The sequence below is a fragment of the Carassius carassius genome, chromosome 20 (assembly GCF_963082965.1).
Source record: "Carassius carassius chromosome 20, fCarCar2.1, whole genome shotgun sequence".
NCBI classification, from domain to species: domain Eukaryota; kingdom Metazoa; phylum Chordata; class Actinopteri; order Cypriniformes; family Cyprinidae; genus Carassius; species Carassius carassius.
In genome coordinates this window covers 432501-445000 of record NC_081774.1, presented here as the reverse complement: position 1 = coordinate 445000, position 12500 = coordinate 432501, and the positions used below count along the sequence as shown (strand labels likewise).

General features: G+C 38.0%; 2 protein-coding genes and 1 long non-coding RNA gene across 4 annotated transcripts; all 3 read right to left on the bottom strand.

The window, feature by feature from the left end:
• Positions 1-730: 730 nt before the first annotated feature.
• Positions 731-1622, bottom strand: LOC132095696 (uncharacterized). Its single transcript, XR_009422479.1, has 2 exons — positions 1544-1622; positions 731-1329 (listed from the first exon to the last, which is right to left on the bottom strand). It is a non-coding gene; the product is annotated as an uncharacterized LOC132095696 (long non-coding RNA).
• A 33-nt stretch (positions 1623-1655) lies between these two features.
• Positions 1656-4560, bottom strand: LOC132096937 (GTPase IMAP family member 9-like). Its single transcript, XM_059502622.1, has 3 exons — positions 4469-4560; positions 4045-4416; positions 1656-3058 (listed from the first exon to the last, which is right to left on the bottom strand). The coding sequence occupies exons 2-3, from the start codon at positions 4055-4057 to the stop codon at positions 1656-1658; spliced, it is 1416 nt and encodes a 471-aa protein (XP_059358605.1). The 5' UTR covers positions 4058-4416; positions 4469-4560.
• A 34-nt stretch (positions 4561-4594) lies between these two features.
• Positions 4595-12033, bottom strand: LOC132095945 (tripartite motif-containing protein 16-like). Of its 2 annotated transcripts, XR_009422526.1 has the most exons (7): positions 11096-11789; positions 10697-10792; positions 10384-10617; positions 7753-7912; positions 6966-7013; positions 6101-6753; positions 4595-5213 (listed from the first exon to the last, which is right to left on the bottom strand). XR_009422526.1 is itself a non-coding variant. In XM_059501039.1 (6 exons), exons 1-6 carry the CDS (start codon positions 11666-11668, stop codon positions 6233-6235), a joined length of 1632 nt encoding a protein of 543 aa, XP_059357022.1. In that variant the 5' UTR covers positions 11669-12033; the 3' UTR covers positions 5713-6232. The 2 variants fall into 2 exon arrangements, 1 of the variants encoding a protein (XP_059357022.1); XM_059501039.1 differs by lacking the exon at positions 4595-5213 and having other exon boundaries at positions 5713-6753; positions 11096-12033.
• Between the last annotated feature and the right edge of the window lie 467 nt (positions 12034-12500).

Sequence of the window (12500 nt, the reverse complement as noted above, 5' to 3'; positions counted from 1 at the left end):
AATACGTAAAACACAACACAAAAATATTAAATGTTAAGATGTACTATTCATTGTTCTAGCTCACTTAGATGAAATATGCCTTTAAAAGTTTCATTGTCATGTATAAATAACAAAACCAGTTTATTCCTCCGTTTACACAAATTAAACCTTTTAGATTTACGTTAAATCTTTTTTTAAAGGCTGACTTTCCTGAAGTGACAAAGCAAATACAATTTCTCTTTTTTTCCAAATATTTTTTTCTATTAATTTTTTAAAATTAATAATAATACATGTTTACATTTTTTGTGGAATATATTATGATTCCAGGCCTGAGCAATACAATAATATTCATCAACTCGTGACAGCACAAACACATTATTTATACTCACATGTGTATAATAAAGCGGTGATCAGAAATTTAACGCAGTTTATTGATATTAAATATCCCATTTTCCTTATTCACAGATCAGCGGTATGAAGCTGAAGCATCGCTTGTTTACTTCCGGTTTGGATCTCTCTTGCTCGGTGCGAAACTCGCTGCTGCCACCGCTCCACAGCGACACCCGCCGGTGACACCACGTTACTACCGTGTGTGTGTGTGTGTGTGTGTGTGTGTGTGTGTGTGTGTGTGTGTGTGTGTGTGTGTGTGTGTGTGTGTGTGTGTGTGTGTGTGTGTCTGTGTGCATATATTATTATTAGATCTAATATGCCACAAATCACAATAATGTCCAGAGACAACAAACAGATAGCATTAATATGATTTCACTTTATTTAGATGAATACAGGTGGATAAAATCGCTAAACTTAAAATAAGCAAAATAAAAAGTAACACAATTAAAGTAATTCAGTTATATCAAACAAATGAATAACAAAAGCAAACACAATACGAATTGTTTGATTACACAGATAAGAAAACCACAGACTATACATGTTTTGTTCTGCATCTCTTATAGTTCAATACTGTAGTGAATGCAATTGTCTAAACATAAAGGAAAAGTGTACATTAAAAAAATCAAGGAATAGATAGTTATATAATAAACTAGAAATTACTGAAACAGACAATAGTGAAAAATAATAATATCAGAAAATCAGACATGCACAGGTCACATGTAACAATTTGTAAATGTTTCCTGTCAGAATGTTCAGAGAATATTTAAACGTAACATTCTTGTTTGCAAATTGATACAATTAATTGTTCCATTAACTTTTAACATAACCAAATGTTTGAAACCTTTTAATGACTTAATGGGCATGTTCTTTAATGTTTTTTTTTTAATTATTTATTTTTATTCTTTTTCAAAAAAATTTCCTTCATATTAAACATTAGTAATGTTGTGAATGATCTCAAATCTGTTTTTTTGTTTTTCATGGATGCTTTTTAAAGAATCCTTCTTTGGCATTCAAGGAGGACATTAATAATAAAAAACTAAATAACTAAATAAACTGGGGTCTCGTTTATAAAAGACATGGATTTGATCCTAATTTCAATCAGAATTCAAAAAAAAAAAAAAAAAGAATGATATCTTCTGTGGCTAATGGAACAGAATGTATTTGTATATATAACACTTCAGAATATACCGTCGCTTCATGGGGCCATTATGTGATACTTTTTTGTGTCTTGTTTTTAAAGCTTGAAGTTGTTGAGGCCTATATCTTGATTTTCAGTGGTCATCGGGTCACTGGATGGAGCAGCGGGTCAGAACCACAGCTTTGGCGACTCCAGTAACCACCCAAACGAAACTCCATCCTTCTGCAGCCAACAATTTGGTTAATAACCCTGCTGCAAATCCAGTTTCCACCACTGGAGCTGCAGGGAACAGGAACGGTAAGAGAGCAGGTGCAAATGAAGCCCCAATCCCCAATATAAACATGGTCAGCATAAACAGCATTTTATTATAATCTAGAGTAGGAAGATTATTATGTCCTCCTTCACTCAGTTGCCTCTGCTCCTCTTCTTGGATCCAGATCTCCAGGTCGTTCTGTTCCCGCTCTTCTCTTTCCTTTCTCTCTCTCTCCTCCTCCATCCATCTTTCCTCCAGTCGTCCCATGTTCTCCATCTCCGTCTGCAGAGACTCTATGAACCGTCTCAGTCTTTCTGGAATCGGTTGCACATTCTGTTGTTCCTTCTTTATATCCATCTCAATCTGATCAATCCTGCGTTGAATGCATTTCCTTCTTTGTTCCGTTTCTTGTCTCTCTTCATTAATGTAAGATAAAAACTCACGCCAACGAGCATCAGCCAGTTTTCTGACCTCTTGCTTTACTTTCCTCGTTCTTTCAGCCATTTCTGCTTGTATTCTATCTTCTATTATCTTCTGGGCTTTTTGCATTACTTCTGTAACTTCGTTAGTGAAGTGACGATTCTTATTCACAGCCAGAAGATCATCTACTTTCTGCAGGAGTCGACTCACTTGTTTTGGGTTTGTAAGGTTTGTGTTGTCAAAGGCCACGAAACGCTTCCCAAATCTCTTCACGAGGTCTTGAACTTTTAGATTTTGTTTCGAAACGAAGCTTTCGATGGATTCTCCTCTGAGTCTGTCGGCATGTGAGAATATCAGGATGCTGTAATTGCTGATGTCCTCACGAAACATCTCCAGAATCATGTCTACGGTGCGCTGCTGCTCCTCTGTATATCGATCTATTGGAATAACGAGCAGAAACGCATGAGGACCAGGAGAACTCAAGGCCAGGCAATTAATTGCTTCTTGTTTTAATTGTTCTTCTGTTAAGTCCGTGTCAAAAAACCCAGGTGTGTCCACAAGAACGAGATTTCGTCCTTCCACCGTTCCACACGCTCTCTTGCACTCTTTAGTGACTGAACCCATGCTCAGTTCATCATTAAAGCATCTGTTTCCCAGGATGCTGTTTCCCGTTGCACTTTTCCCCGCACCGGTTTTTCCCAGCAGAACCAGTCTCAGTTCATTCAGAGCTGGATTTACTGCAAACGGATCACTGCCAGGTGAACCTCGTATCATCGTGTTTGGAGGAATCTGAGTTTGAGAGGGAGAACAAACATTTTGGGTGTCTCTGTTTCCCTCGTTTGAGCTTCTGTTGGACCGCTGCCTGCGGTGAACTGCTCCTGAGGAAAAAAGTGTTTGTTGTTGAGAGAAATGACATTGATAATCATTTATTACAATTATGCTGTGTTCACACCAAACGTGAATAGAGCATCTGGCACGAATGATTTCAATGTTAAGCCAATGCAAAGGCGCGTTTACGTGCGTCTGGAGGTCTCGCGGCGCGAATGAGGCATTTAGTGCAGCGCGGAAGACGCGAATTGAGTGTCTGGCCCAGAATGATGCTTTTGACAAGAGCTATATGACAAAAGTTCATATTTCTATAGAGACAGGAATAAAAAGGACATATATATATATATATATTTGAGCCAGCGGCAAATGTCAGAAGGTCTAGCCGAGGTGAGGATGCTCTCGGCGGATACATGATCACGGAGTTCCCTCTGATCGCATGGAGCTCATCTCCGAAATCAGTGAAACACATTTTTTAAATAGACGCTGTCTTTATAAATACTGAACTCAGCTGACAGAACCCCCCCCCCCCCCCATGAAGCGAATGATCTCAAAATGTTCAAGCGGCAAACTAGACGCGAATTTGTCGCTCGATTCAGTTTGGTGTGAACACAGCATTAGATTTTAAGTTTCTCTAGTTATCCCAGACAACGTTGATTGACTTTAATAGAATTATAATAATGCACTTGCTTGAGGAAACTATCTTAATAAATAAACCTTATTTATGCATAAGACAAGACTAAAACTCAGACCCAGACCGTGCTTTAAAAGTGGTCTAGATGATATGTCGTGCTCATACTAACGGACAGTTTATTGGAGACATTTATTTAGTTTACTGTGAAAGAGGCATAGCATAAAATAACTTGAAATAAACATAACCAATAATACATCAAAGTTTTTTCCGAAACAAAAAAAAAAACAGATGTTGAATTTGTACAAAATACAATAACTGCATCTGTTTACATAAATATAATCATCTAAATAACTAAATTAATGACACTTTAATGATTAGATGCTCGTAATAGGTTAGTTACAGTACCTTGGTTGATCATGTCGTGTAGTTTGGTTTCTCAGTTCAGTATTAAATGCTTTGCTGTGAGTTTGTGTAATGTTTGTAATGATGTTGGACTAGTTTAGTGAGAGGCAGGACTTCTGCAGAAACGAAACTGGGCACGAGCTCAAACAGGGATGCAACAGAATCAGATTAACAATTACTTAATAACAATTAAAAATAAATGCATTAATATTTATTTACAGACATGCTTCATGTAAGATATGCACACACGGGATTATTTATACACATTAATATGTGTTTTTTCCTTTGACTCCACTAGATGCATCCACTAGAGGGACACAGAGAGCCTGTTTCAGAAATAAACTGACATCACAGATAAATTCCATTCAATAGTAGCTTGTGCAAAATGCGCAGGCCTATTACATGCATTTATTTCTTTGTCGTTTACAGCTCACTGTATTTTTATGACTGCAATAAAACAACTAAAAACTAAAGTCACATAAAAACAAACAAGCATTACTTATGAAGTAATATCTTCATTGATTAATTAGAAAAAACGAATGAGAAAAAGTGAAAATTTACATTTATAATTATTTTTAGGTTTCTCTGGTCATCCCAGACAAGTTTACAGGGATTCTACAGGTCTTAAAAATTCTTAAATTGCACTTCCACAAACAAAGGACTTAAAAATCTTAAATCAGAGTAGAATGTCTTAAATTCATAAAGTCAGGGCATAAAATGTTGCTTGAATAAAAAATAAAAAAGTATTCCTCAGTATTTTCCCCATTACAAATATCTAAACATCCATGCATAACGATATGTACTTGAGATTACATTTTTGAAAAATGTGAAAACTGTAACCAAATAAAATGAGTTAATTCATAAAACAAGAACAAATGTTTGCAAATGGGGTAAAAGTTAACTAGACTTTTCTGAGTATGATCAGAAGGTACCGTAAAAATGATTTCCATATTCTAGTGTTTTGAGCAGAGCTATTTTGGAGATTTTAAAAAGTAATGGAGGTCTGTAAAATTTGAAGTGCTGTTAATAAAAGACATTTATATTTAGAGACCATTGACTCATTGTGTTCCCTTCCATTCATTTCATAAATTGCCTTTACTTGGTATTAAGTCTTAAATTTTCCTTCATCAAACCTGCATTCAGTGACTTAAGGAGAATTAAATAATGATGTGCTCATTAGTTGAGAAAATCTAACCATGTAACCATGACTAATCTAAGACTAATCTAACACAAGACTAAGTACAGAGACTTTGTTTAGTTTACTGTGTAAGTTGCATATATTTAACTTAAAATTATCCACATGGTAATCAAAGCTTTTAAAAACGTATCTTGAATTATGACAACATGCAAGAATAACATAAACAGCATGTTTAATGAAATGCAATCATCTAATAACTAACGATTAAATACATGCACTAGTTACAGTACCTTTGTTGGACATGTCGTGTAGTTTGGTTTCTCAGTTTAGTTTCAAGCGGCTTGCTGTGAGTTTGTGAAGTGTTTGTAATGATGTGGGACTGTTTTATTGTGAGAGGCAGGACTTCAACAGAAATTAAACTGGACACATCCTCAAACAGTGATGCAACTGATGGGATTGGTGCTTGCAATGAAAAATAAATGCCTTTACATTTATTTATAGACAGGTAAGGTTTTATTTCTAACTTATATTACATGTGGTACTTAAATAAAAATAAAATTAAAACTAAAGGCACAAAAAAAACAAAACAGAGTTTTCATATTAAGTCATATCTTTATTGTATAATAGGGAAAAATGGTATGAGAAATTACTGTACAAGAGAAAGTAGTATATGATGTCATGATAATTGGAAAAGTATAAATGAGACAACACTGTCCAAAAATCATAAAACAAATAATTATGTCAGGAAGATGTGGGAAAAGTACAGTACTAAAATGTGAAAGAAAGAAAACTGCAGGTTCAAAAAACATCGTCTTATTGCATTTAAACAGATCATAGAAACTAACACAAAGCTTGAACACACACACTGATCTTATTTTCTGTACGAGGATTTATTATATATTTATCCTGATGTTATTTCACTGACAGAAGTTCAGCTGCAGTATTAATGTCATGAAGAGAAAAGAAGAGACTCTTAAACATCTCACTGTTACTGATTCATCATGCAGCTCAAAGCATTATGGGTAAAATCTCTCATCGATCTATTCTGATTCATCAACACAGTTTCACTGATGATCCTTCATAAACCCCAAACCCAGGATAGAGCGTCTGAGTGAATGTGGTGTGGACTGTGTGGATGAGGCTCATTGTGTCAGAGACGCTGTAGAAGGACAGAGTTCCTGCTCTGTGATCCACAAACACTCCTATTCTCCTGATGATGGACTCTACAGAGAGATCAGTCTTTATGTTATTGTGTCTGAATGAGTAACTGGAGGAAGAGCAGTACAAACTCCAGGACTGATCATTATATCCAAACCAACACTCATTACCCCGTCCCTTCCTGCTGATGCTCTTATATGACACTGATATACACACACTATCTCCACTCCACTCAATCTCCCAGTAACAGCGTCCACACACACTCTCTCTACACAACACCTGTGACCACACATCAAATCTGTCTGGATGATCAGGATACGACTGGACTGTGTAAGTGAATGTAATCACTCTGTTTCTCTCAGACAGAGAGAGGTATTTATTCACTGTGTTCAGATCCAGAGTGAACTGATGGGAATCTGATGGAGATAAAACACATCAGAATCAGGAATTATGAATCTGGTTGATCTTTTCATGTAGTTGAACTCTTCATGTTCAGTGAATCATCAGTGTCTCAGTATCTGTGCACATCATCATTTACATCATCAGTTATAAACCTCTTCTTTCTCCTTCTACAGGAAGAACATGAACACACTCATGAGTTTTTCTGCTGGTTTTCTTACTGACTTACATTGTAGGAAGTCGTTCCTGGTCCAGTGATCAATGTTGGTGAATGTGACTGTGGAAATCAACAGACATGAACAGTGTGATTCTCATGATCCTGTATCTATTCCTAACACATTTCTAATATGATGTTCTCCATGATTTGGTTTGGTTCAGCTACAAAATCAGATATCAGAAGACTACAGAGAACTGTTCGGACTGCTGAAAGGATTATTGGTGCTCCTCTGCCCACCCTCCAAGAACTGTACACATCCAGAGTGAGGAAAAGGACTCAGAAAATCACTCTGGATCCCTCACATCCAAGTCACCCCATCTTTGAACTTTTGCCATCTGGCCGGCGCCTCAGAGCCGCAAATACAAGAACAGCAAGGCACAAGAATAGTTTCTTCCCCCAGGCAATCTACCTCATGAACAGTTAAATGTTTCCCACTTAAACTTATGCAAAAATGTGCAATATCCTTATATTTATTTGTTACCCCTCCATCCTAGAACATTCCTGCATCTCACTCAATCCTATTCCATTATCATCTATAGCACAATTGTTTATACACTTATTTATTTGCCAATTTGTAAATCTCCTGTTAATTGTTTTTTTTTTTTTTTTTCTTTTGTTTTTTTTTTTTTGTCTGTGTGTTGTTGTCTCTGTGTACTGGAAGCTTATGTCACTAAAACAAATTCCTTGTATGCGCAAGCATACTTGGCAATAAAGCTCTTTCTGATTCTGATTCTGATTCTGATGATATGAGATGATGATGGACTGGTTTCTGAGAGCAGATGAATCTCCAGGACTTTACCTCTGTCTGAAATCTTCTTGGGCTGCTCTTTACAGAAATCCTCCAGTTTGTCTCTCAGCTGATGGACAGATTCTCTCAGAGCATCAGAAGAGAAGAGAGAACTGAAGAGATCATCATTTACGTCTGTAGATTCAGGAGGTGCTGAGAGAGACTGGAAACTCTACAGAAAACAGGGAAACACTTTAGATCACAGATTTACAGCAGAAGTAAACAGAATTTACAGTGTAATGTTTTGTAATAACAGTGTACCTATAGAGTACCTCTTGTAGGTATAAGTGAATAATATGCAAATTTTGGGAATAACAATTACAACATGGAAAATTACAAATATACTGAGTATATACTATAAGTATTTGGAAACTAAGGGGTACCTATTCTAATATTACGTAGTATGTATGACCAATATAATAATAATAATACATTTTATTTATGGGCACCTTACATGGCTCTCAATGTCACATTACATGCAAATAAAAACACATAAAACAGTTACAATGAAATTCAAACCCACTTCAAAGTCAAAATAATAAGATAAAATTATTATCATTAAATGAGATTTGAAAATGGGAAGAGAGTCACTGTTTCGAATATCTTGTGGAAGTAAATTCTGGAAGTTAAAAAAAAAAAACCAGGACCTGTATTCACAAAACCTTTTATCTTATTATTAAGAGTTCCCCTAGTTTTTAGCTAAGAGTTTTATCTTAAGACAAACTTGTACTAAGGAACAGAGAGAAGTCTTCAGCTCAGAGTAAGGGGGCGGGGCTGAGCTCATTGCTATGGATGATGTCATCATGCTCATTTACTATGCTGCGTCATTGGCTGATAGTTTCTGTCAGAGATTCATTTATAGAGTTATTGCAGAGTGCAATGTTATGTAGCCATATTCAAATAAAGATTTAAAGGTAACACTGTATAATTACTTTCATTAAAAATCATTAACAAACATTATGTAATGCTTAACGGATCATTAGTTCATATATGATATGTGAAATAATGTGATCGTTAATGTTTACTGATAAATGTATTAAAAATTACCTATTAATTAACATTTCATGAAATTTAAAATGCTTACAAATATCATTAGACTTCTAATTCATATGATCATATGCATCTTGAAAATCAACAAATTATTGTAACTGATGTTATCCAATGATTAAAAGCTTGTGTTAATGTACAACACTTCTGCTGTTATTGAGCTGTGATATGGGTTGGTTAGCGACAGGTTTGGTGATACGGGTTGGTTAGGGACAGGTTTGGTGATACGGGTTGGTTAGGGACAGGTTTGGTGATACGGGTTGGTTAGGGACAGGTTTGGTGATACGGGTTGGTTAGGGACAGGTTTGGTGATACGGGTTGGTTAGGGACAGGTTTGGTGATACGGGTTGGTTAGGGACAGGTTTGGTGATACGGGTTGGTTAGGGACAGGTTTGGTGATATGGGTTGGTTAGGGACAGGTTTGGTGATATGGGTTGGTTAGGGACAGGTTTGGTGATATGGGTTGGTTAGGGACAGGTTTGGTGATACGGGTTGGTTAGGGACAGGTTTGGTGATACGGGTTGGTTAGGGACAGGTTTGGTGATATGGGTTGGTTAGGGACAGGTTTGGTGATACGGGTTGGTTAGGGACAGGTTTGGTGATACGGGTTGGTTAGGGACAGGTTTGGTGATATGGGTTGGTTAGGGACAGGTTTGGTGATACGGGTTGGTTAGGGACAGGTTTGGTGATATGGGTTGGTTAGGGACAGGTTTGGTGATACGGGTTGGTTAGGGACAGGTTTGGTGATACGGGTTGGTTAGGGACAGGTTTGGTGATACGGGTTGGTTAGGGACAGGTTTGGTGAAACGGGTTGGTTAGGGACAGGTTTCGTGATACGGGATGGTTAGGGACAGGTTTAGTGATACGGGTTAGTTAGGGACATATGTTTGGTGATACGGGTTGGTTAGGGACAGGTTTGGTGATACGGGTTGGTTAGGGACAGGTTTGGTGATATGGGTTGGTTAGGGACAGGTTTCGTGATACGGGATGGTTAGGGACAGGTTTAGTGATACGGGTTAGTTAGGGACATATGTTTGGTGATACGGGTTGGTTAGGGACAGGTTTGGTGATACGGGTTGGTTAGGGACAGGTTTGGTGATATGGGTTGGTTAGGGACAGGTTTGGTGATATGGGTTGGTTAGGGACAGGTTTGGTGATACGGGTTGGTTAGGGACAGGTTTGGTGATACGGGTTGGTTTAAGGTTTGGTAAGGCGTCAACAAGTGTACGGGGTCAATTTGATTTCTATATAGGAACACAATTCAATCTGTTTATATTGCAATGTTTTGATAAATTAATTATTTTCTTGAAAATTTGTGGAGTCTAATAAAATCAATAAAAATCTATTTTATCAAGTTTGAAGATCACCTGATCCAATTTTGATCAATGTTACTCTGAATCTGTACTATCGAGTTCACTGATTTCACCATTATGTAATAAATCAGGATGAAAAATGAGGTAGAAAGCTGAAATGTAAGTGATATAATAAATGTAAGTGATATAATAAGACACTCATGAACTGTTTCTCTGTGAGTCTCTGTCACAGCAGGATCTGCTCAAGTCCACTATGACCTCTGTTCTTGTAGATCTGTGTTACCTGCAGGAACTGGATGTGATCCTGTGTGTGTGAAAGCTGCTCCAGCTCAGCGTCTCTCCTCCTCAGATCATCGATCTCCTGCTCCAGTCGCTCCAGTCGTTCTTCAGCTCGACTCACTTCAGTCTTTTCCTGATCTCTGATCAGTCGTATCAGCTCAGAGCGGCTTCTCTCAATGGAGCGGATGAGCTCAGTAAAGATCCTCTCACTGTCCTCCACTGCTGTCTGTGCAGAGCGCTGTTAGGACACACAGTGATTCAGCTTCAGTGAGTCTGAACTGAGACGGACACAAACTTCTCTTCTTCTCCAGACTCACCTTATGAGACTCCACAGTCTCTCTCAGCTGCTGGAGATCTTTCTCTCTCTGCTGGATTCTCTGCTGGAGCGTCTTCTGCGTCTCCTTCAGCTGCTTCTGCAGGACAAACAGATGATAGTGAATCTCACAGAAAACTACTGCCACTAAATCATCATGAACAGATGAATCCAGTAAAAGAGGAGCTGATAACTAATGACTGCAGGTTCAAACTCTAGAAGTGAAGATCTGTTACAATACAAGAATCATACATGAATTAACATGAAGATTAAGGCTTGTTTCATGCTGCGTGTGTAAGTATTATAAAAGTGAAACTGACACAGACATAGAGCTTCACACTGACAGTGTTTCTGTGTAATTAAGATGTGGATCTAAACAGAAAATAAAAAGACTACTGAATACCTGTGTCTCTGTCCTCTGGTCTGCAGCTGGTACAATGTCATGGTTTTTATGTTCAATAATCGTACACAGCAGACATATACACTTCTGATCAGTGCGACAGAAAACCTCGAGGATCTTCTCATGTTTCTGGCAGATCATCTCCTGCAGTCGTCCAGTAGCTTCAGTCACTTTGTGTGGTTTTCCTGAGCGAAACTCCTCGTGCCGTTCAAAATGAGTTTGACAGTAAGACTCCAGACACACCAGACAGGACTTGACAGCTCTGTATTTTCTTCCAGTACAGACGTCACACTGCACATCTCCAGCTCCAGCCTCACAGTCAGCAGAGAGTCTGGTCTTCTTCAGTTTCTCCACCATTTCAGCCAGGATGGTGTTTCTAGATAAAGCAGGTCTTGGACTGAAGGTCTGTCTGCACTGAGGACAGCTGTAGACTCTCTTCTGATCCTCCTGATCCCAGTAGTTTGTAATACAGATCTTACAGTAACTGTGTCCACAGGGAACGGTCACTGGATCCTTCAGGAGATCCAGACACACTGGACACATGAACTCATCCTGAGAAATTCTGGCTTCTGCCATTTTACTGCATGAACATAGAGACACAAACACACAACAGCTCAAGTACACTTCAGTTTCTCTTTCCCTGAACTCACGTGATTCTGTTTCCTGGTTCTGTGTTTGAGTGACGTGTGTAAAACAGGTGTGTCTGTGAGTCTGTGAAGCAGCTTCCTCATTCCTGCTGAGTTTAGTTTCAACACACCTGACTGTTATTAGAGTAAATGCAAAGAACTTGACTTGGAAACGTGATTCTCTTAGACTAGAAATTGGGAACCCTGATAATAAAAGTCTAATATATTTCAGTCTCAGACAAACACTCAAAGAACACAAGTAAATAAAAAGTGTCCAATGATGTCTGTTCACACTGTCCGCTTGCAGCCCTATTTTTTTACCATGTGGACAGTATGTGTACTATAGCACAGGCGTGAAAGGTATTTTGAAACAGAATGAGTCTACTCGATGGTTCTGCATAATTATCAAACTCATCCATTGGAGGACACAGAATCTATACATATGGGGCTTGAGTGTTTCAGAAACAAGAAAGAGGTTTCACTAAAGACAACACAAGACAAAAAACATGGAAAAACAGGAAAACCAGGGGCTTACAAGGGACAGGTGAAGGTGATTGGTTGTCATGGAAACTAAAAGGGTAGCTATGGCAACAAACAAGGGTAACTATGAGGACAAACAAGGCACAAAACAAACAGGAGCTGGAAACAGAAATAAACACTGGGAACATAACGTAGCCAATAGAGGTTTTTGGGAAGGAATGTAGTTCGGGATCTGCCGCCCGCAGTGGATTTCTATATTCTAGGTATTATCAAATGGCCAGAGATTTGAGAACACAGTGGAC

Excerpts from the sequence above, each read along its gene's own strand:
- LOC132095945 (XM_059501039.1), bottom strand. The coding sequence starts at position 11,668 with ATGGCAGAAGCCAGAATTTCTCAGGATGAGTTCATGTGTCCAGTGTGT. Across the intron at positions 7,014-7,752 it reads CAAGAAGATTTCAGACAGAG|TCACATTCACCAACATTGAT; the intron begins GTAAAGTCCTGG and ends TGATTTCCACAG. Across the intron at positions 6,754-6,965 it reads CAGGAACGACTTCCTACAAT|ATTCCCATCAGTTCACTCTG; the intron begins GTAAGTCAGTAA and ends TATCTCCATCAG.